General features: G+C 47.2%; 1 protein-coding gene across 6 annotated transcripts in view; it reads right to left on the reverse strand.

Annotated features, from left to right (window-relative positions):
• Positions 1-6,075: 6,075 nt before the first annotated feature.
• Positions 6,076-25,194, reverse strand: part of ETS1 (ETS proto-oncogene 1, transcription factor) — a 133,239-nt gene continuing 114,120 nt past the window's right edge. For all 6 annotated transcript variants that reach the window (XM_058687293.1, XM_058687288.1, XM_058687289.1 and 3 more), the window contains 2 exons: positions 11,123-11,241; positions 6,076-10,167 (listed from right to left, as the gene is read on the reverse strand). In XM_058687293.1, the coding sequence (XP_058543276.1) occupies positions 9,952-10,167; positions 11,123-11,241 (335 nt within the window). In that variant the 3' untranslated portion in view covers positions 6,076-9,951. The remainder of the gene's footprint in view (positions 10,168-11,122; positions 11,242-25,194) is intronic.

The raw sequence follows: 25,194 nt of genomic DNA on the forward strand, positions 1-25,194 counted from the left end.
GCCCGTCACGGGTTAGCAAGGTGATCTCAGATAAGTCACCTACACCCTCTTACCTTAAATCCTTTATGTATACAATGAGAGGATTGGACTTTATCTCCAAGGTTCTTTCCAGATCTAAAATCTGTATAACGGGGGCACCTGGGTGGCTCAGTCAGTTGAGCGTCCGACTTCGGCTCAGGTCATGATCTTGCTGTCTGTGAGTTCGAGCCCCATGTCAGGCTCTGTGCTGAACAGCTCAGAGCCTGGAACCTGCTTCAGATTCTGTGTCTCCCTCTCTCTGTGCCCCTCCCCCACTCATGCTCTGTCTCTCTCTGTCTCAGAAATAAATAAACATTAAAAAAAATAAATCAAAAATAAAATCTGTATAATGGTGACATTGTGACGAAGGACAAGGCACCTTGGCATACAGCCCCCTCTATCCCTCCCCACCTCCCACCCCGCCCCCACCCCCGCCAAGTCCTGTTCCTACCAGTGGCTCACCACCCATCCACACCGACCAATCACCCGGTCCTAGCAATTCCATTTCGCAAGTACCTTTCTGATCTGCTCGCTGCTGATTCTCTCAGAGGGCTCTCTTCTGGAAAAATAAAGCCATTTTCCAACCGCTCCCCTTGCCTCCATCCTCGTGCCCTCTGATCCTTCTCTGATGAACAGAACTATTTTTCTAAGCAGAGATCGGATCACGTGACTTGGCCTGCAGGAAGGTCCTCGGGCCTCCACCTTACCCATCGCAGGGGACACAAGGCTTTGTATCATCTATCCCTTCTCCCTCTCAGCACCACCCACCACTAGTCCATTTCACCGTGCGCACTGGTTCCACACTACGACTTCCAGTTTCTCAATCCGTCCATGAACTTTCTCACCTCTAGGCCTCAACCTGGACCTCTTTCCACTTTCCACTTGGCTGACTGCTACTTACCTTCAGGATATAAATTCTTCCTGGCTGAGTGCTCCTCCTAGATGTCAAATTACACTGTTACTGCACTGGATGCTCATTCTCCCTTTACTTGTCTACAGCCTCAATTTACGAAGAGCAGAGTAAGGTAAGAGTTGTGCCTAAATTTTCCTTACAGTTCCCTGATATTGAACCCAGTGCCAATGGCAGGGCGTCGATGAATGTTTGCTACCTGAATAAATTTGTTTGGTAGTATCGTCACATAGAGTACCTTCTGGCAGTCACATCCTGCTGGAAACCTTCCTTCACCCCAGGAATCTTTGGTTCCCAACCTGAACATGTGCATTTCGCAGATTGTTGGAATCCATCAGAACTAATACAAAGAACTGTCATTATCAATTCCGAATCAACTATGGTCAACTTTAAACTAGGATGTGTCATCTGGAAATTGGATGAGATCCAATCCAGTAGAGAAAGAAGGATAAGGGCTGGGAGGACATGGGGAGAATCAGATCTACCTTCTAGTGCCATTTCTGTCATTAATGGGGTGACTTTGGGCAAGTCTTTGGGCCTCTCTGGACCTTGAGTTCATGCATGCCTTCCTAGTTGAAGAGGCTGGACTAGATCATCTTTAAGGCCCCTTTTAACTTGAAAATGTAGAATTTTGAATTATGGCATTCACTCTTTCATTCATCAGCTTCTAGGCCATTAATGGTTTTTATAAGGAGACCATATAAAATATCATCAAAGTGGAAGGAACTGCTGTGAATTATCCCAGACAATGGGTAGACACTGGGACTGTCCCAGGTATACCAGGCTCTGTGGTCACCCTTGTCTTAATTCCGTCTTTGTTGGCAGGGTTTCAGGCCTTTGGCTGTTTGTGGTGGCAGAGAAGACAATTTGGAATTTGTGCCAAAGCCTCTGATCTGGGATTTCAAGCGGGCTGCTCACATGGGTGCCCAGAACAGCTAACAGATTCCTCCCCTCCCCCCTCACCGCCATCATGCAGTTGACCCACCTGGTTCCCCTACCTGCTCCTGAGGAAGAAGCCTGAGCCCAGAGGAGCCCATCCCCTACCCCAGTGGTCTAAAGTCAGTGAAGAAACTACTTTAAATCCCCATGGGCTCATGTACAGCTTTGCTCCATCACTCTGAAAACTTGACCACAGAGAAAACAGATCCCTGAATGAAATATCTATTTACCCTCCAAACACAGCTCGTTGTCTTTACCATCACTCTTACCTTTCCTCTGATACATGTAAACATCTCAAATAAAAGGTGCAGTGGCTGGACTGTAATTGTAAACTTTCTGATTCCCATGGAAACTAGAACACACACGGGACAAAATCAGTCTACCCGAGAAGTAGATTAGTAGAGAAGATTCCCCAGTTCAATCACTTTTGAGGTTCTGAACTTGTATTCCCCTGACATCTGTAAGAGCAAGGACCAGTTCATATGAGCACTACCCTACCATTCCCAGAGCCTTTTTTTCCTTTAAGTTCGTTTGAGAGAGAGAGAAAGCAGGGAAGGGCAGAGAGAGAGAAGGAATCCCAAGCAGGCTCCACGCTATCAGCATGGAGCCTGACGCGGGACTCAGTCCCACGAACCGTGAGATCATGACCTGAGCCGAGAACAAGAGTCAGATGTGTGACCACCTGAGCCACCCGGGTGCCCCCCACCAAAGCTTTTTTGAAGTTCCCAGTCCCATTTCTCATCTCTCCTTCTAATATTTGGAATATTCTTGCCTCCAAAAGGCAATCCCAGATCAAAGCCAATAGTCATCATCAATTTTCTAGCCTTGTGAAGATTCTTGCCACCTCTTCAGGCCACTTACTATATCCAGGCACATCTGGGGGACAGCCCTTCTAAGGGTAGAAGAAGAGTTACAGCTGAAAGTTCAGGATTTGCCTGTGGAAAGATTAAAACTGGCCTGCTCCTGCCCAGGGTCAGTGGCTCAGATTCACAGCATGGAAGGAGCAGAGAGAAGGTAGTGGTCAAGCTATCTCCTGACCCTCTGTAATTCCCACAAGTGGCTGCTGAAAACCTCCTTGGTCTTCCACGTGGCATCTCATGGAATGACCAGAGCTGACCTGACATCAAAGCTCTGTAAAAATGCCGTGGCTGAGAGAGCACTAGAGCCTGAGTGTCAGAAATGAGAGATTAGGGACATACTGGGAACTCAAAAGGGCTTGGGGACTGCACAGCATGTCATGAGACCTGGGGGTCATTGTTGATTCTCTAGTGCTGCCATGGGCAGATGATCGTCACTATCGTTACTTTGGACGTCAGCACACGGAGAGAGACCAGACAATTGAACGAAACCGGCTTTCTCGGGATAGAAATATTTTCCAGGAAAAGGGAAAAGAGATCAGAACATTGAGTAAAAGAGGAAATGGCACTGGACAAGGGGCAGGGGCAGAGCCACTTTACTCCCAAATTTGCAGTTTTAAATTCTCAGTGAATGGTTTGTACCTCAATTTTGAGCCTTTTCAATTTTTCAACAATGGATTGGCACCTGCTTTCATCAGAATCCTTAAATCTCTGCCTCATTGTCAGAGGTGCTAGGAAAATGCTTTGCTCTGTTACTTGTTCTTAGGGGAGGGTTCTCATAGTACGGAGGGATTCCAAACAGCAGTGAACAACCAGCCGCATGCTGAGTCTATTTACCTATAAAATGGCAAGGGCCAGCTACCCAGGTCAAGTTTCCCTATAGCTGAGCCAGAGAAAGGCCTCTGTCCAACTGAAAATGCATTACAAACCGCCTTCCCAGAGCTACCACTGGGAAAAAGCAGAGGTTAGAAAGCTGGTTGTGGAAATGGAAAAGCTTCCTCATGGAAAGAAGACTGCCCTTGTCCCGTGTTTGATGTATGAGGTGTACCTCCTAGTAACTGGGGCTGTGGCTCCCATGGATGGAGGGCCATTAGCCAACATCATCAGAAGAGACCTTTTGGAGCTGCTGGGTGGCAACGGGACGTAACGGAAAGAACAAGGGCTCAGACGTCAGAGGGTGCTGATGAATGTGATGACCTCTTGTACTCCCTTCCACCATAGGTTCTCGAATAAAATGGGTCTCATGCCAAGTAAGCGTAGATCCTGAATAGATAGCTTCATAAGGGTCACCAAGTCAAATTCTACAGGGACCAGGACGGAGTGCAGATGTGTGGGGCTGACCTAGAGACAGAATAGGAGATTCATGTTCACCTTGAGGGGCACCTACCCCTCGGTGTCCACGGGTGCCTGCTACAAAGGAATGCTGGGATTCGAAGACCACCCATGACTGTCCTGCAGCACACTGTTCCCTGGAGCTGCATAGGTGAGTCCCAACACCATGAAGGCCAAACTGAACATCTTTATGGTGCACAATTAGCCCACGGTCGGCCCCCACGTAACTTCTCGTCTACGTTGCCTGCCTCATTTTACCCAAAGCACAAATCACAATCCTTTTCCTTTTTAGGTTAGAAAATTATACCTCATTATACAGGATTTTTATGTATTTGTATGTGTGGCCTGAATGTTACAATTTGCTCCAAAGCCATAGCAGTGGTGAGCCAGATTAGCCTTGGGCAATTACGTTATCCCGTAACCTCCTGAAAGCCTGTCAAATCTAGAGATTTTTGATGACCAGCTTCTCTGAACGACTCCCCTTTTCCCTGCGTCTCTATCCTCACCCTACCCTATTCCTCCAGGTCCTGTAGTTGTTTTAGAAGATACTGTCTCTCTGGCCCAGCTGCTCCCACCACTGCTCCAGTATGGTGGTCTTGGCAGTATCATTAAGAGAAATCACCCAAACCAAGTTGTCTGAGACTTGCCCTCTAAACTCTAGCTCCTAGTTTGAGAAACAGAGGTCTAGCTTATTTCATTCAAGCATATCTTGTATCTTTTAACCTGGTCAACGTTAAATCAGATTCGTTGGGGGAGAAGAGCAACTTGGCACCAAAGGAAAGCTCTCTGACCTACTCCTTGACTGAGGCAGAAATCTATTCTCTGTGTAGTGTTTATTCAGGGGAGATAGTTCTGATGGGGCCTCAGATTGGCTCAGGAACTCCGGCTTTGCTTGGGATTGCAGCTGAAGACTAAACCATATAAGGACCTCAAGCCACCTTCCCAAAGTCTCCCAGGGGGTGGTGGTGGCTTGTCTGAGATGTAGGACCCGGAGCCCCCCTCATGGCCAGTCCAGCGCTCTAACCACTAGACCACACAGTCAGTGTTCAGCATGCACTCAGCAAACCTCAAGCTCCAGGCCTGAAGAAATAGATTTTCCAGAAACAGAGCTCTCTTTGTGAACAATTCAGCAAAAATTCTCCTTCCAGCTGTGACTTGGGATTCGTGTTGCAAATGCTGGTGTTAATTAAAAACATCCACCTTCTACAGTTTCAACAACAAGAGAGGAGTTCCACGCAGGATGTGTTCCCAAGGACTCGTCCCCAAAGCACTTACAAATATGATTTTATTTATGGCATGGGCTGCTGGGGGTTCTGACAGATTATCATCATTCTCAGTTTTCAGTCCCAATGAAAGAGTTGGGGCCATGGAAGTGAATGTGATGGGTCCAAATTTGCACAGAGCAAAATTAGTTTCAGAAGAAGAAACCAGAACACTGTTCATGTCCAAAGCACCAAGATGTTCAACTTTTTTTTTTACTTATTAAAAAAGGGGAGAGGCAGAGAGAGGGAGAGAGGGAGAGAGGGAATCCCAAGCAGGCCTTGCACTGTTAGTGCAGAGCCCGATGTGTGGCTTGAACTCACGAACTGTGAGATCGTGACCTGAGTTGAAATCAAGAGTCGGATGCTTAACCGACTGAGCCACCTGGGTGCCCCATCTTTCTGTGTTAATATCAGGAACTTTATCCAGTTGAAATCAAATGTTTATCTGTTGGGTCATTTAAAACTTGTTTCACGTGGCTCTTAGTTCCTTCAGACATGAGCAAAATGCGTTGTGAAAGGCCACGGACATCCAGCTAGGATGACACCATATTATAGTCAATAATCAGGGCCTTACTTTATACTTCCCTGTATTCTCTCATTGTAAGTTTATTAGGAAATCTTTAGCTGAACTGGCCCTGAGATAGTGAGATCAGCGAGACTGAACTGCATTGATTTCTTCCTGTGCTTGTCTCTGGTTGGTGAGTCTGTCCCGCTTTCACACATGCACCAGACAGGAAAGAATCGAGCCAAACCCACATTGTTATGAATGAATTTCTTTGTTTTTAATCTCACACAGTTTAAAATACAATATGAAATCAGGCTACAGTATATAAAAAACTCTCCAGCAAAATGATGTGCCAGCATCAGCTACTAAAATAAACAAACAAAAAAACTCCCCTGTAATAAATTTTTTTTGCATTTAAAAAAAAAAAAAAAACACATAGACACTTACATCGCTACATCTCTAAGCTACCTCAGTTCTGATTTTTAAAAAGCACCTGCTTTTCCTTTTTTCATCTTGCTTTTAAATTTTCAGCTTTTAAAAAATATAAATTATATGAAAATACAAGTTGGAAAATAGTCAAACACAATATAACATCTTTTTCACCCCTATACTTCTCAGCTTAAAAAAAAAGTATTCTTAAAAAAAGTTCAATAACTGAGGCAGTATTCCTGATAGAGATAATTTCATTTTAATATATATACTTTATATATGTATATGTATACATATATTTATGGTTCCTTGAAATTTCTTTGGAATGTAGATATGAGTTCAACACATTTATATAGACCCCAACAGAAAGCAGCATGCACAGCATGACTAGAACAGAGAAGGTATAATTTTCACCACGAAGATTAGGCAGGTTAATGCTTTAAAACCCAGAGTGTTCATCTCCAAAGTGAGGAAAAGCATATCTGATCTTTGAATGCTACCTCCGATCCCCAAAGCCACAAAACCAGGGCTCTGTGTAGGGAAGTCCCTCCCCTGCATGGAGAAGGAAACAAAAGTGACCCTGAACCCTACAGCCAAAACCAACATGGGTTAAGGCATCTCCAGGAAAATAAGGGTTTCACCAGCTAAACCAGATTTGCCCATCCTTCCTCTGAAGTTAATGTGTTTTTAAAAAGCATAAATGCAACAATTCTGCTACATTTCCAGTGTATAAACCACCCACCACTCTTCCTGGGATGGTCTCTGGCCTCCGGACAGAAGGAGAAAAAGCATCTGGCCAGATCGACAAAGCTGTCTTAACTAGCACACTATCTACAAATACTGAAAACGGCCGACCTCGAGAGAAAGGCATCTTAGCAAACAAGCGGGCTGAGGAGCATTAAGGAGGCACTTTCTTATCTCTTATCTGCTATGGAATGATTGCAGGACTTAGACACACTCACACAAGGGGAGTTTTCAGCACAAATTTAACAGGAAAGGTTGATGCACGGAGAAAGTGATGTTATGCCTGGTTGCGAACAGCAAGCGATGACCGATGTCCCGCCTTGGTTCTACTCTTGCCTGTTCATTACTGAAATGTGGAAAGACTTAACTGAAAAACTCAGGTATTATATCAGCTGTAGTTTTGCATGTCTGCAAGCACACACACACACACATGCACACACACACACACACACACACACACACCTTTGCCAGTGCCCAAGAAAGATCACATGATCTAAGAGAAAACAATGTAGTCCAACAGTTCCGCCTAATACTCCCTGAGCAGCTCCTAAAATATTTCGAGAGCTTCATTAAGGCACCTGCATCCGGAAGAAGATCAAAATACACAGCTGGGCCAATTCTGCTTTTGCTTTCCAAGTGGATGCTCTGATTTATCAGTATGAGGAAACTCATGAATCACAGAGCTAAGTTCCTGATCATTCAGGGTCTGTAAGAGGACCTGGGAGTAAACAATCCACGTTCTCGAAGATAAGCCAGCAGGTAGTTAGTACCTCCTGTTTCTCAGCCAGATCCCAAGAAGGGCTAGCCCCTGAGAAACCCACCTAAAATGTTTCTTCGCCTTGCCCACTGGTCCGAGAGAGCTAACTCTCTATCATCATCCTTTTAAATCAGGTATCTATGGGACGCCTGGGTGGCTCAGTCGGCTAAGCATCCGACTCCGGCTCAGGTCATGATCTTGCAGTTGGTGAGTTCGAGCCTCACGTTGGGCTCTGTGCTGACAGCTCAGAGCCTGGAGCCTCTACAGATTCTGTGTGTGTGTGTGTGTGTGTGTGTGTGTGTGTGTGTGTCTCCCCCTCTCTCTGCCCCTCCCCCGCTTGCACTCTGTATCTCTCTCAAAAACAAATAAACACTTAAAAATATTTTTAAATCAGGCATCTATGGTGGGGGGCCGGGGTTCAACTGTATTAGGCACTTTTCCTCACTGGTTAGATGCTGGTTTCCCTCCCCCCTAAAAAATCCACACATTTTTCAGACCACCCTTCACCACTGCCCCAGGTGATTAAGTTTCTTGTTAAACTTTGGAGGAACTAAAAACTATAGTTTTTAGTATAGCATATTCGAATCTCACAGACCACCTTATTTTTCCAAGCTCCTTTTCTTATGTTTCCTTTGCCTTCATTTCTCTCTTCTGCAATTATTACCCTTCACTTAACCCTGATCCAAGCACAGGGCTCTCCTAGTGTCTGCACTGTTCACTCTGCATGCACAGCCTCACCTGACGTCTGACTCAACTAGCTCAAACTCTTCAAAGGAAAGCCTTGTACTTCTCTCAAAGACGGCCAAGCCACATTTTTACTCCTATGCAACCCTAGTCTCCACTGTTCCCCAAACTCAGTACGTCTAAATGGCTTTGTCCGACACTCTTCAACTCACGTCACGTCTGCCACTCCTCTTTCACTCACCAATTGGAAAGCTGTACATTTCTCTCTACTGAGTCATGGGGGGGGGGGGGGCGGGACGAGGGGGTAAGCAGTAAGTATGGGATGCCGGGAAAATCAGACATAAAGGAGGAAGTGTAGGGTTTACAATGACATGCATTCAGGACTTACTTCTTAAGACCTGAGGGATAATGCCCGTGCACACAGCTTTTCTTCCAAGTTCTGTATGTTACAGGTATAGAACCCATTAAGAACCAAGTCAGTCCTCCTCCTTCGATATCCATTCTATGACTTCAACAGTGCTCCTACATTTACTGGGGTCCAAAACCAGGGCGGCAAAATACATTCAGTTCAAAGACTTAATGCTTCTTAACTCAACGTTAAGCCCAAACCCCGAGAATCCACTAATGACAAGTAAGTAGAGAGGTGTGATCAGTTTTTAAAATACAGATGAAATTCACATGCACAGGTCCCTTGTACCCAAATCAGCATTGGTTTTTTTTTTTCCTTCATATAGAAGTCACATGAATTTGGGATCCCCGATCTGAGTGACAGCACTTTGCGTTTCCAGTGGGGTCTATATAAACAGTTTCCTTTCACTGTGACAGAATCCTCAGTCGGCAAATAAAAACAAACTCGCATGAAACCACAATACTGAGACCACCTTAGAGCTTAAGACGATTTTTTAAGAAAAAAAATACTGGCACAAAATTTAATAAAATAAAATTTTAACACAAAAACAGTTTTGGACCCTCCCCACTGAAGTCTATCTTTGTTTTCAAAGTAGAGTAAAAGGTAAATAGTCCTTGGTTTTTAGTGCATCCCCCAAACAAAATGTTTTATCCCACCTCCCTCTTTTTTGCCCTCCCAGACCTAAAAACAAAAGCAAATAAATTGTCTCTCATGGGTCTCATGACTCCTGACGTGTCAACTTCTTTTGCTAATAGGTCCACCACTCGAGACGCATTGTTTTCACGGATGACTTTTAAAAATAATGGGACACATTAGTCTCCTCCCTTAAGCCAGATTCTTCAAGCTTCTTAAGAAGACCCTTCTCTCTGTCCTGAAAATTTGCTCAAGAATTTCTTGTCCCCCCCACCCCTCAAGTCCTGGCCGTCCTTTTCCAACTGCGCACAATTGATTATAGCTGCAGCCCACTTAGCGCCCACCCCTGAATGTAAAAAAAATGAGTTCTGGAAAATTAAAAATAGAATAACAATTAAAAATTAAGAGTCCGACCGACGTGGTTGTTCTTCGAAATGTCTCAGCAGAGGTGCCCCGACCCCTTTGGTGTCCATCACTCGTCGGCATCGGGCTTGACGTCCAGCATGGCGTGGAGTTCCTCGGGCGTGTACCCGAGGAGGCTCTGCAAATCACACACAAAGCGGTACACATAGCGTTTACCCGCTGTCTTGTGGATGATGTTTTTGTCATAATAGTAGCGGAGGCCGCGGCTCAGTTTCTCATAATTCATCTTAGGTTTGTTTTTCCTTTTTCCCCATCTCCTGGCCACCTGAAATTAAAGGACGAGAAAGGGATGAACACCTACAGGATATTCCAAAGAGACGTGTTTATATGCCTCAATATGTACTCATGGGGACCCATGACGTTCGAGTAGGAGCGATGGGAGATTCCGTGCACCGAAGATCTTTTTTTCTGACCCGTCTCTTCTAAATTCCCACTTTCAAGAGCTGGGCAACAACGGTGATCAAGCTGATTCTTTAAATTAATGAAAATCAACGGACCCTGTATCTCTATGTGATAGAGTTACCTGATACTGAAAGGAAGAAAAGACAAACAACACTAGAGACTCTCCTTTCCTTATGTTACTAGCAGAGTATCCTTGCTTTGAAAGCGTGAAATTTAACGTGAGCGACTGGAGCAGAACTAAGCTGCCTTTCATCCAGAGGACACCTGCCTTTCATCCACGGGAAGCCTTTTTCCTGTACTGGGGCACCATTATCTACGCGGGCACCATGTCTCATGTCTGCCGGGACAGAGATATCGTCTCTCTTCTTCAGCATCTTTGATTCTCTCTTGATGTGGGCCCAGAGCAAGCACTCAATATGCACTTGTCGAATAAAATAATAAGTGGAATGAATGAACTGTAGTAATCCTCTAACACCTCTTGAATTGTCCAACCTCTTCCAGATTCACAGAGCCACAGGGCCAGAACACATGCTAAGACATATTTATGAAGGGTCTGCTATGTGCCAGGCACCCCTTGCGCATCGTATCTGTGAGTCCTGGAAAGCAAGTGGGCATTGTGGGTATTTTCTCTATTTTCCAAATGATACCACTAAGGCTCAGGCAGGCTACGTAACTGGCTTGACCGAGGTCACGCAAGTACCCAGGGGCAGAGGTGGGACTGGAATCCTAGGACAGGTCATGCAGGCCCACATAACGACTTTCCAGAGTTCACCTTCCTCCCCCTCAACAGGAGTCCTCACAAGTCGATTCCTTCATACCTCATCTGGATCAGAAAGCTTGAATTCCCAGCCATCTCCGGTCCAGCTGATAAAAGACTGACAGGATTTATCAGTGAGTAATTCCAGAAGAAACTGCCACAGCTGGATTGGTCCACTGCCTGGAAACACAAGGCATTGTGAATCATTACACCAGATGCTCAGCACTGCCAGCAATGAATCCCATTTTACGTGTCCCTCTTGCCTCCTCTCCAGTCCATCCAGCCTAGAGAGAATGGAGGCAACATGTAGCCCAAGTGTTGGAGGAGGTGCTAAGAGTTCAAATGGATTGAAAGGTGAAAAACTTTCTATCAAAAACAAACAAACAAACAAAAAACCACACATAGTATACCATGGTCTTATCGATCTCATCTTGATTGGCTTAAAGGTCAGTCCATTTTTGTTGCTACACAAACTCTAGAAATAAAATACTGGATCTATCCTCTGAGATATCCTCAGGCAGCATAATCTTTTCTGCCTTCAAGAACCAAGTCATTACTTTTGCCTTAATTCGTAATAAGGATATTAACTAAGGAATATCTTTGCCAGTTCTAATCTGAAGTCAGAGCTCATAAACACTTCTCTGTATCTGAGAGCTCTTGGCCCCTGATTTGTAAGTGACAAGGATTGCTACCCTGGGGCCATCTAACAAGGACACAGAAGTTAGATATTCTTTAGTCATAAGGTCATAATATTCTCCACCACCATCCTGTTCCTCCAGGCCACTGGCAGGCACCCAAACTAAGAAAAGAGAACATCATTACTTTGTAAGTGATTAACCTGCCACCCACAAAATCCTCACAGGTGAGGTGAGGACTGTCTCAGAAATTCCTCATGGGTTCACTATATTCTAACTTAAATTTTTTTTAATGTTTATTTATTTTTGAAGGAGAGAGAGAGAGAGAGAGAGAGAGAGAGAGAGAGACAGCATGAGTGGAGGAGGGGCAGACAAGGAGGGAGACACAGAATCCGAAGGGGGCTCCAGGCTCCGAGCTGTCAGCACAGAGCCTGACACAGGGCTCGAACTCATGAGCTGTGAGATCATGACCTGAGCTGAAGTCGGACGCTTAACCGACTGAGCTACCCAGGTGCCCCATAGTATATTCTAACTTAAACACACACACACACACACACACACACACACACACACCCCTCTTATCTTAGCCATCAACACTGCCAAGATCTTAGTTCTATCAAAAGCCAGGCATACTCTGATACTCAATTTATCTTATGCTAAAGGACTTCTGCTAATAGATTTCCTTTTAAGATCACTTTCTATTCAGATATGACAATGCTGCCAGTGATTCCTATCTAATTTACGGGTGTAGCCAGAGAAACAGATATGGGTTCAATTGTCTCTGCTGCTTGTTATATGTCTACACTCACAACACCATCTTAGAAGCCATCTGGCAGAGCAGGGCTGGGAAAGACCCAGTCTGTTCAGATGAAGGAAGCCAGGAACACTCTAACTCATACAGAAAAACCTGACTTTCTAAGGCCCTCATCCTTAATCTGAGCTTCAGATTCATCTGATCCAAAGTAAAGTGAGATTCAATAGAAAACAAGCTTTAGGTTCTCTCTGTCAAAAAAGGCAACGCTCTTTATGATCTAGAAGGGTGATCTCTTGTTATGCCTTATACTTCTACAAGGTATGTTCACACGCATCATTTTGCTTAGTCTTAAATTCCGTCCCCCGGCTCTCTCTATAGGCGAGGCACAACAGGTCTTACTATTTCCATCCTATTAAGGCAGAGAAAGAAAAATGCTCAAGAAAGTGGTGTGACTTTGCTCCAGGGCACAGTGAGAAAATGGTGGTGTGGGGTCTAACGCCCTGGCCTGCAGACTCACTCCCAAGTACCAGGGCGACAGCGACTGGCATGGACTGTTATTAAGCAACCAAAGAAAAGGCCACCGCTACCCCCTACCACCCCAGTAACGGACTGCGGGGGGCGAGTCTCGGTGTCCTCAGCACAGCCCAGGCTAAATATGGAAGATGGAACAGCTCTGCCTTATCCTTCCAAGAATGCACCTGGAGCTCTTTAAAACCATCCTGCAAGTAACACCTCATGCAGGTTCTAGAATACAATGACTCAGTGGGCCCTACAAAATAACCGGACGTTCAAAGAAACAGCCCAGAGTGTGACACTGGTAAAGCCTTAGCCTCTCCTGTTTCCCTGTGCTGTTAAAACACCATTTCGGATGCAACTCAGACACATTTGCAACTTTCTTGGGAGGGGAGTTCAAGTTACCGGCTACCACTGCCTGCCTGGGCTCACGGGCTGAGATGTGACATTATATGAGGAATCCGTTGAGAAGCCATCCTGGTGGACAGGCATTAAGTGAACAAACCTCTGTTAAGAAATGCTATGGAATTTCTGGCAGTGAAGAACTTCAGAATCCTTGCAAAAGAACAGATTTCTGGAAGAGGTACAGAATGGCTCCATACCCAACAGGACACCGCTGTCTTCCTCTTATTTTGAAGAGAGACAGAACAAAGGAAAAGTCAACTACTCCAAAGCTAGGCAAATGAGCCCTGGAGTCTGCAGCCCTCTCCTGGGCCAGGCCCACACACTGTGGACACAAGACAGAGACAGGAGTTGCTTTGAGACCCTGAACAGAAAAACTACAAGCGAGAGCCGTTAAGCTGTTGCACACCTACTATGCACGATACTACGTTTGCTGCTTTATGCTGATCTCATTTATTCCTTACAATCACTCCAGGGAGTAGATACTATTACCAAATTTGCTTTTACCATTTTTACGACAGGGAAAACTGCTACACTGTGCGGCTTGTGTCCACTGGCCTTGTCCAAGGACATTCAGAAGTAAAATGGCCGTGAGTGGAACCCAGGCAGTCTGGCACTCCAAACCCCTTTGCCTCGGCGCTGCTTTGTCATTAGACAAAAACAACCCAGAGGATGGCATCTAATCAGCCTGGCTGGCTGAGGTGACCACATGATAAAAGGACATAGCTTTTAAAAAAATATATACATGTCTTCCTCACCTCTCACGGCAGACACAAGACACTGGACGGCCAGTGGTTCTCCAGACGATCTGACCATTGGTGACCTTGGTGTTCACCTCCACAGGTGGTATTTCCAGCCCAGTGAGTCAGTCCCCCTCCCAGTAACTATTAGGCTAATGTTACTTCGCTACCCTTCCCTCCCTCAGTTGCCTCCAAACCTCTTTCACACTGCTCATCTTAACATCCCTTTGGGGAGTGAAGGGCCAGTCACACCAAGCTGAGGAAGGGAAAGGAAGGACATACCAGGTTACTTCTACCTAGGCAAGTCCTAGTCATTGGCAGGGAGCCGCTAGCCTGTTCCAGGTCCCAGAGAACATACCACAGTCCCTTGCCCTTGAGATGGGGCAGCCAGAAAGTGCAAAGGGGGAGTTTAAGTCATGTCGGTGGAACCAGCTCAGAGGCAGGGACGTCAGACAGAATTATTATTGCTGTTTTTCCTGGCAGGGCCATTTCCCGAATTGAAATGTCAGAGGCGCGGGCTCTATATGCCTGCTCCAGCTCTTTCTCTGTGTGCATTTGACCCCCGTCTGCATATAACGGCCGGGTTGGGTGGTGGGCAGGGTATATTCTTATCCACGGGTCTCCTCTTTTGCTCATTGTGAATTTTCCTCTGTTCACAAGGAATACAAAACTGACACATTTAGGAATGCGGAGCCCAGGTCGTAGGGGAGGGGCTCTCAAACTTCTCTTTTGTCTTTACACTAAAGGGAAGAAGGGAGCGTAAAGAGGTAAACCAGATGTCTAACAACAGCATAGACACTCGAATGAGGAGAAATGTGTCTGGGGAACGTCACAGCAAGGAAGTCAAGACAGGGTGATGTCAGCTCAAGCCTCCTTCCCCCCGACTCTGGGAGAAAGATCGTATAAGCCCACCCAGCGCTGATAGGCACACACAGCCTTCTCGCCGTGGCTTTCCTGAAGTGGCTGTTTCCCCCTTCGGAAGGCTCGCGCGTGGTACCAAACGAAAGGAATCCAGGAGACCCCCCCCACCCCCCGCAAGGTTCCTCCTATTTGCTGATTCCCAAACTGCCCTTTGGTTGCGGGCAGCCATGAAGAGGAAGGACGTGGAATTATTCTTCCGGCTAGAAACTCCTGGTCAGGGCAAGCATTCTGGTCTCTGGGGGGGGGGGGGGGGGGGTTCGTTCCCTGGCTGGAACCAGCGGCCAGACTTAACACAGCCACGTGTCACCTTCATTTCAGATCTGGGCAGGCACAGCAGGGCCACCTGAGGGAAGCACAGCGGCAGGCAGCTCTAGGGCTAGAATGCATGGTGGCCCCCTGCCAAGAGCATCCACATCTAGGCCCTCGGGAACTGCTGAGGCCCCACAATGGTTGAAATGCTGCAAGGAGGCCAGTGCTCCCAGAGACACATCTCCCACAGGACATTCCTGTATTGCTTAGCATAGCTCTGCCCCATCTTGCACCTCCTCTCACCCCGGGCCCAGCCCCATCCACCCACCCAACTCGAAGGTGCTCCCAGTGACCTCTGTCCCGGGGAGCAGAGGATGGTGCTAAGAATAGTACCAGTCATGGGAAGGGGGAGTTCACAGACTCAATGTGACTCACAATGGTGTCCCTGTCTGGGGCCCCCAAGGCAGTCAACGGCGTCCTTCACCATGCTGCCCTGGGGTGTCACACATCAGGAATCCGGTGGCATCACTGGGAAACTATGCTTCTCAAGTAGAGACTCTCAGCCACAACAACAGAGGGGTCCCTGTCAGAAGGGAGGCTCTCGGCAAAGAAGTGCAGGAGGGAGGGCCCCGCACACGCTCGCGCTGGGCCTGCACACCCCCCAGCTCCCTCGCTGGCTGCAGCAGGGGGATTTCCTCAGTTCCTCACACTGCTTTGTTCTTCTCAGCTTCTGGGCCAGAGGAAGGTACAACAGTGACAGTCCTGATGTGAAGAATGTGATACAATCTTCGAAGCAGAGGTATCAGGTGGGGACCCTCAAGGCTTACTTCAAATCCAAGGCGCCAATCTACAATTTTTTGAGGTACAGCTTCGAGTAAATTCCTACTCATTCTGGTGATGTGTTAAGTCCCTTCTCCTTGTCTAGGAACTGGAAGGCCTGCCACGTATCTTGATGAGGGCTGGTTGTTAAAAATCCCCTTCTATTTTTGTTGTTGTTGTTGTTGTTGTTGTTGTTATTGTTGTTGTTCCCTTACTCTGAGTCTAAGAAGTGAGCAACTGCAATTTTTTTAAATGTTTATTTGTTTTTGAGAAAGAGACAGACGTAGCGTGAGCGGGGGAGGGGCAGTGCGAGGGGGGAGACACAGAATCCCAAGCAGGTTCCAGGCTCCGAGCCTGACATCACAGAGCCCGACGCGGGGCTCGAACTCACAAACCTCGAGATCACGACCTGAGCCGAAGTCAGACACTTCACCGACCGAACCACCCAGGCGCCCCAAGAAGTGAGAGACTTAGATATACAGCAGTGGGCTAGGACCAAATTTCAGTAAGATTCTCCTGGTAACAATGCCTTCCATTTGCCAATCTGTCAGTCGATTTCTTCTCATTTTCTAGCTTTGGGGGCTATCTGCCCAACGGACTCACTGCTAGCGAACAGGGCCCAGGATTGGACTTGAGTTTTTCCTTTTCATTGCCACCACAAGGTCTCACCCTGTCATCTGCGCCCCAGCACGAGGCTGACAGATCAGAGCTGATTTCCATGCAGACAGAGGTCAGCACAGAGCAGTCGCTCTGTCTGGTAACCGTCCATTATGGTGTATTTATACTAAGGCCATCAGCTCCAGGCCCATCTCTCTCATCACTAGAACATATGCTCTGAGGACACACACTGTGCTTCTTCACTGCTGCAATCCAAAGCCTAGATGGTGCCTCACCGGCAAATACCGACAATCAAAAAGCTACCTGCTGCCGAATGACCCCAGTTGTTGGCTCGCTGTGCGCACGGACTACCCCTCGTTGATCCTTATTTTCTCGATGGCAGGTATGGCATCTCAGACCAGGGCTCAGTAAACATTTACTGACTTGTACTGCTCAAACAATCGTCCTCTGAAGAAAGGGGTAAGGATCTTAAAAACCACCCCACCTGCTTCTCTCTATTAAACCAGATCTGGGACTAATCAACATGAGTGACTCCCGGGCTGTTTCATCAACATGTTCCCCAAAATAAAAACGACCACACCGCCTGCCCTTTGGGGATTAATTTGCTACTTTGAGAAGTTAATCTCTTCAGCTTGACTCTAAAAGTCAAATCAAATACCTCAGTGTGGGCAGGACACCACATTTATTTTAACCTATGAAACTCTCATGGTTGGTCACCCTTGCACAAGGGCAGACTCTGCCCTAAGAACACACATCTGGCAGGTGGTCCTAAAACAGAGGAACGGGCCTGATGGGCCCCTCCCTTCCACCCAGGTGTCTCTACCCACAGCCAAACGATGATGGCAAAAACAGAACCCTCAAATCCAGAAATGACCCATCTGTTCACAAGTCTTATCTTCCTCTCCTACTACTGTAAAGGTGCCCACCTCTGGCAGCAGACAGGGTGACCCCAGAGCCTAAGCATCACACCCCTTCCTGTCAACCCCCTTCTAAGCTCTTGTTCACGAAAGATTCCAAAATGTCTCTATTTCCACGAAGTCCTTACGAAATGAAGTTGAGGAACGACCAGGAAACATCCTGACAGTTAGCTTCTTGCTCTCTGGACCCAACGCCACCTGAGGCAGCAGACATCTTCTGCCTGAGGATGAGTAACTGCTGGGCTGTTTGACAATCAAAGCACCGGGAAGATTTTTAAAAGAAAAGGAAGGGCAGAGATTGCTTGATATTTTGGCTTGGCTTTCTGTCCAAAAAAGGTATCTTTCCCCTTTTTTCTTCTGAGTTACGCCCATCTCTTGCCCCCCAACCCCAACCCGATCGCATTTCACCTCCAACACGATCTAGATACGGTATGTTCTATAACTCGCCAACAATGCCTTGGTTTAATAAATTGCATGTTCTATCAGAGAGTTCCCATATCAGTGCCTAGAAACTCAAGGACAGCAGTTGGGGGATATAAATTCTAATAATTCAATGCACAACCACAAAGAACACTCTCTGACAGGGGCTGGCAAAACACACTCCACGAACATAACGCACAATAACTCCGTGAACTTTATTGCTCAAAGAGCCAGTACCTAACAATGGAAGCAAGTTAGAAAACCACTCTCAAATCAATTAAAACCAGCCTTTGATGTCAAGTCCATGTCTCTGGCACGTGAGACCAAAAGAAAGGAGAACTTCAAAAAATTAAAAACAGACAAACGTGTCAGGCGGTGGTGAACTGAGAGAGGAGAGCAGAGAGCATCCCACGAAATTAAAAAATACATAACATATGCCCATGGGATGCCCCAAGTGGGGAGTTCAAGCATTCGGCACTTCCCTGATTCACTGCACAATCTTATGCAACTAACTGAACCTCTCTGGGCTTTAGTTTTCCCATCTCTAAAATGGAAACAGCTATCCCTGCTCCTCCCTACTTTATAAAGACATAAATTAAGTTCCTGTTATTAAGAAATATAGAAATATAAATACACACACACATATTATGTATGTACATAAAGAGGTGACCACAATACTGACTGAACAGTTTGGGAACAATATAAAACACAACAGTGGAATTTAACAGAAGAACAACACAGCAGAATATATATATATATATATATATATATATATATATATATACACACATATATTTTTTTATAGTTTATTTTTTTATTTTGTGAGAGAGCACATGCTCACATGAGCAGGGAAGAGGCAGAGAGAGACAGAGAAGAGAATCCGAAGCAATCCCAAGAGAATCCCAAGTGGGGACTCGAACCCACGAACAGTGAGATCATGATCTGAGCCAATACCAAGAGTCTGACGCTTAGCTGACTAAGCTACCCTGGGTTCCCCTAGAACATATATTTTTAAAAACAGACTTGTCAGAGAAAGACAAGCAAAAAAGATGAAATTAATAAAACACACACACACACAGCAAAGCACAAGATAAAATTCAACTATTCTTCCAAGAATTAAACCAGCCTTTTTTTTTACATGGCAAACTTGGAAAAGGAGGAAGCGGCAGGCTGAAAGGAAGGTTCAAGTATATAAATGCGTGATTTTTAAAAGATACTGTACACGAGAACAACCAGTGAAGATTTGCTAAAGTTAGGGATAACTCTGTGAAGTTCTCGCTCTGATTCAAAGTAGGTGCACACAGACAAGAGCAGATGCACACTGCTTTGCAAGTGAAAGTATCACACACATTTATGGTTTGGGGAAATCTTGGCCACAGACAGACTTAGATCCTCTTTCCCCCAGTGTGCTTTTTTTCCCTAATCATTTATGCTCCTCACAAAGCACGCTCCGCCTACTTATTTTGTAGGGCTGACCTAGGAATTCAGCAGCATTGCCCACAGACGTCGGTGGGTCGGACCCGGAGGCGGATCCCATGAGCGTCAATGACCTGAAGGTAAAGCAGAAAGTCCTGTCCAGCTCATCCATGTGCAAGACAGACCGGGGGGCAAGCCGAGGTGGCTGGCCACAGGCCGGCCGGGCCACCCCACCTGGAACAGACGTCGGCGAGGCTCCCGGGCGAGTCTGTCTCGGTCCTGAGAACGAGACAGTCACACGCTTTAGGGTGTAGAGGAAAGACCCTTGTTTTTGCTTGGGCTCCTCACACCTGCATGTGCTCAAGTACACCTGCGTGGGGGTGGAAGAAGAAAGGAGACAGGTCTTCTCTTAAAGGGGCCGCCTATATTCAAATACAGCCACCCCTGCCACCAGACCCAAGAGCCCTGACCATACTCGACCCACCACTCACACACAGACTCGGACACAGAGAGGGGGAAGCTCGAGTCAGGAAGTGGGTTATTCAGAGCTTTTCCTCCTGATGTCTTCTAGGTAACGGACTCTTTTACGAAGTCCCCAGAAACAGGTTGGGTTTGGATTTGAGGGTATGGGGTGAGAATCTTGTTAGAAACCCAAGAGACGCTTTGTGGTACCAATGCAAATGTCAAAAGAAAATGCCTCCCGAATGATGTATCTGGGTAACAGGAAGAAAGAAAGGTGTGCTCACTGATGAGGATTAGAACACAGAATTGGAGGAGTCGGGCACCCGTGCTTCTCAGGGGGCAGAGGGCACTCTCTGGAACTTATTCTCTCCTAGCAGCAAAGTCCCCCCTGCGTGTCCAGGATGCGACGAAATGACCAGCTAAGTCTGTTAGAATTCCCGGGGAGGTGAGCTAGACCCCAAGGGACCATCGAAGCACCGAATTTTTCAATTCTATCCAGCAATCAACCTCCGAACGCCCCTCAGATGTAAGGTGTGGTAGCCAGACCGGGTTGGGTAGCAAACAGAATGTGAACAACAGTGAGGAGGTAGACAAAGGAACGTATTTTGTTCCACCATCGTGTGATGGCCTGTGTCCTACCTACGCCTTGCCTTTAAAGAAGAAAGGACCGAGAGCCTTGCCTTGAGGGGCCCTGCCCGAGAAACGGCACCCATCTCAGCTTTGAATGTCAACCACCTCCACAGAGCTGCACCCTGCGAGCACCTCTCCAGCGGGTGGAGAGGAGCGCCCCAGCCTCCCGTCAACGTTTCACATTCACTCACTCAGGACCACTTTCACTCTTGTGATTCTCAGGGAGAGGTGAGTCACACAGAAGACAATGCCATTTTTGATTTGTTGAGGGCAACAACAGGCACAGAGCTCTGAAGCCTATCATGGGCCACCAAGAGCATCGGGACCATGGCCTTGAGTCCTACCGCACTGGCCTACCCGACAACCCGTGTTCGTCGGGGGGGCTGATGTGGCCGGTCAGCAGACCTGCGGCAGCCGTGACGAGGTGCTACTCAGACCTCTGACTGCAGGCAGCAGGACTGATGGGATCCACCATGTCCCCGCTGAGGCCACACTATCTGGGGCTGCTCCCCAGAGGCATGAGGTTCATTCCTGGGGGACACAGAGCTGCTCCGCTGGGCGACTCTGGCATGAGGATTCCCCAGGAGCCTGACCAGACTTTTCTTGGCACTGAGCCACTCATGGAGGCTCTTCCCCACCCAAATCCGCCCTCCCTCTCTCCTTTTACAGGTGTCAGACCTGCAGCCTGGTCTAAAAGCTCCCTGGCCTTCCCGTGCTGTCCCCCACTTTGTCCTTCATGGACCTCCCTCACACACCAAGACATTTCTTGCAAGTCTAATCCCGTCTTGACATCTACGTCTTAGCAGACCCAGAATGACACTAACCCGGCCACTAAGAGTGGATCTTTTCCTACTAATCGCTCGACACCGTGAAAAACTTTGAAAGGCATCTTCTTTGTGGTTTTCTAGGCGACGTTGGGCTAGACCTCTTTCCCCCTCTGAACCTCGATTCCCTCATTCGTACAGTGAGACTCACAGAACCTACCCGGTGTGGTGGTTGGTGACAGTTCAAAAAAGGTAATGTCCATGAAAGAGGCGAGTGCACAGTAGGAGCTTAGCATAGATGGTTTGAGCTGAATGGCCAGAGTGACCTAATCTGATATTAAGTATCTTTCGTGCCCTAAGTCACTGCCACCAATTACTGGAATTCTCTAAATAAAATACATTAACCTCTGGCCTCAAGGAATACAGAATTACACCAGAAAGACAAAAGTTGCAGGATGATACGGAACAGTGGTAACCTGCTATGTACCTAGCAAGGCTTCTGGACGCTTTCCCCAAACGATTCCTTCCATCCTCACAACCGTCCTATGAGACCATAACTATTACTGCTACCATTTTGCAGATGAGAAAACTGAGGTACGGGGACGTCTGCTTGCCTGAGGTCACACACGGTCAGTGGCAAAGCTGGGACACAAGCAGGCTGACCGGCGGCCGAGTCCAGCTCTTGACGTCTCCATGAAACATAACCAGGACTTAAACAGCCTAGGAAGGCCTCCCTCTTGGGCGTTTTGCCTGGACTGAAATGGGAAGGCATTCCCAAGTGACAGACCTACCAACCTGTGGGTGTCACATGGAAGTCGCCTTAGGGAGAAACGGAAGGGGTACAGCTGCTCTTGAACTGAGTCTCTATACCAAGGAACCACTCACTGCTCATGCTCCAGAGCAGTGAAGGCCATCCAAGGAAAAGAGAAAGATGCCAAGGAGCAAAAGCAGGAATATTTGGGACGTCTGGCAGGGCCTTTCCCAACAGAAGCTGCGGGGAGTTTCTAAGGCCTGTTGGTTGAAGGCAACGAGGACCTGTGTGGATGCCTCAGCAGTGTGCTGGCTGACTTCTGCTCAGTGGAAACATTTTACTTCAAAGACCAAAAAGGTGGAGCCTCAAACTGGAGACAGAGCAGGAATTCCAGAACAGTCACCACCCAATTCCATCATTTGTAGTTAGCTTTTGTTAAAGAAACAGGGACCCACAAAATCAGAGACTTCGGGACTCCTCCAAAACGGGCAGGGGGGCCGTCCCCAAAACAGAGGGGTCAACTTGCAAGTCGCCTGCCATCCAAAATCCGGGTACCCGCTCGGCCTCGGGTAGCTGGGGACGGCACCAGGGACTGAGGCACACCGTGTGAAGGGTAAATGGGCAAAGACAGCTTGCGAGGTATTACTGTAGCTGAATCAAGACGAGGAGGTGGCTCAGTCAGCTGTGGCCTTCATAAACAACTGGCGGAAACAGGGAGCCTCCCTTTCCACGTTTTTTTTTTTTAAGACATTTAGAAAAAAAGAAAATTAATAATGAAGCCGAATCCCGCTCCCCTGTGATCCTTTTCTACTCGTGTCAGATGATTACGAAGAACTACCACAAAGTGAATCAGGGGGCAGAAGCAGGAAAAGGGCCCAGAGACCAGAGAAAGCGACCTCTCTCATCCAGTTCAAATTTCCCAAGGAGTTTCCCTCCCCCATGACCCACGGTGTTTCCCCGTCAGTCTCCTAACTGAGAGGCATGTTAACCCATCACTCCAGGGAGATCCCTCCCCCCAAACCATTCCACGCACCCCTCCCCCATCCCAGGACCCACCGCCAAACACAGCACAGAGAATCAGAATTCCGCCCGGCTTCTGAGATGCTGGCTGGCAGCAATGCCCCACTTTAGGCCAAGGGGGGTGTCTGCCTGGCTTCCTACAACCTGCTCATCACAGGGCCTCTGAACCGGAAAGGGGAGACACTCTCTGTTGCTGCCTTTCTCATTTCTGAGCTCGCTTCCTCCTGCCCATTCAGGTGCTACCCAAGGATGCTCTACACTGAGACTGTGGTTGGCCGCCTGCAAGCCTGCGGGCCAGCTCCAGCTTTGCCTGCCCCCAGAACCTCAGGGCACCTGGAGAAGGCAGTTACTGCCCGAAATGGGGACCAGAGTTCTATATTCAAGTCCACAAGTTGTTTCTTCTCATCTACAGCCCATGCACACACTCTTACACTGATGGCCTTCACCCAGAGACTATATTCCAGAGCGTGGCTTCGGTAGTTATCCCTCCCCTGGCCCCCAAGTTAAAAAGCTCTATGCTGTTCCTAATAACATACCCATCTGGATTCAGAATTGTAGAAATCTCCCGCACAAAGTCCCGCCGCACTAGGAATTTGCTTTGGTGACCCCTCTCCCCTTTCCTTATCGGTAACTTGGGCTTATACCAAAGGTTTCCTAGGTTGCTATTTGTACCTGAGTACCTTGAGATTATTTTGCAATCCCGTTTTCCTTCAGAAAACTCCGATTTCAGGTAACACTGCCAAATCTCGGGTTTCATTCTGAATTGAAGGGCTTTGAAGCACTTCCTTTTGCAGTGAAGTTGTTTATTTTCAAAAACACGTTTTAACAGTAGCTTTGGGTTACTGAACCCTAAAACTTAACTGTGAGCCAGAACTCCAAGGTTCTGGGCTTGGCCTAGGGACTTTCTTACTGTATGACTCTAGACTGGCTCCAGGGCCATCGACGACATGGCAAGAAGTCTTTCAGTCCCAGAAGCAGTTCGAGAGGGTTCCAGGGGAATGCACTGCCTGGGGCTTCGTTTTCTACAAGACTAGTACTCCTGTTTTTGGTGATGTCTCATGCAAAAGTATTTGAAAGTTGAACTCCCGACAGTCCCGCATTTAGCCATAAGGAAAATGAGGGACCGTATTTTCACCAATCTGCAGAGCACTCCGTCATTTCGTTACAGTTAATAAAACGAAAGTTAATGAACGGCTTTGGGCTCAGCCTTTTTCAGCCTTCAGGATGAAAAAGAGACCCTAACCACTTCATTCACAATTGCAACTCTGGGTGGGGACATACCCAGGCACTGGACAACAATAGCATTACCACCAGGCTTGCTCAAGAAGCAGCAGCGATAGGAAGGGTGCCTTATCTGGCATAATGTCTGGCCATCCGGAATGAAGTTCGATCAAAGGTGACCTAACAGGCCAACGACTCTAGACTGAAGCCAAAGGCTAGCATTATGTCCTCCAAAGAGCCCCAACCCGTATACGTGTGGTGCTAAGTGGTAACAAGCGGGAGACGAGGTCTCTAATCTACTATAGGAAAGCAACTGAGGTAAGCAATGAGTCTTCTCGTTCCTTAACGTGGACAAGGACTGCAGAGGTGAGTGAGACAACTGGCACTTGAGGTTCAATTCGGGAGCTACTTCTGGGCACGTGGCAATGACGCGGTCACTTTTTGTGCCTCAGTTTCCTCATCTACAAAATGGGGCCAGAGGAAGAGAGAACACTATTTGACAACACAGAATGCTCCTCTGTAGCTACTGCAATTGAAAAAATAATCGGAGACTGCTATGTTTTTCAGGGATCTGGGAAGCATTTTGCTTAGGTCTATCAAACAGATAGGAAAACACTGGGCCACTTCTCTCAGATTGTTTTGTAATTGGACAGGGTTCATAATGTATCTTCAAACAAGAGAAAATGGAGCTTTCTGATTGTATCAGTTTGATAACCGTAAGCAGTTCACAGTAAGGTAAGAAGGTACATTTTGGCGGAAGCCAGCGTTGCATTTGATGTATTCTTAACTCAGCTAACAGGCAGCCTTTCAAGCCACGTTATCTGCCCCCACATCTTGACCTAATTTAACAAGTTGCCATGGGAGCCCAGTGAAGGTTGATG

This window comes from Neofelis nebulosa, chromosome 10, assembly GCF_028018385.1.
Source record: "Neofelis nebulosa isolate mNeoNeb1 chromosome 10, mNeoNeb1.pri, whole genome shotgun sequence".
In the NCBI taxonomy this organism is placed as follows: domain Eukaryota; kingdom Metazoa; phylum Chordata; class Mammalia; order Carnivora; family Felidae; genus Neofelis; species Neofelis nebulosa.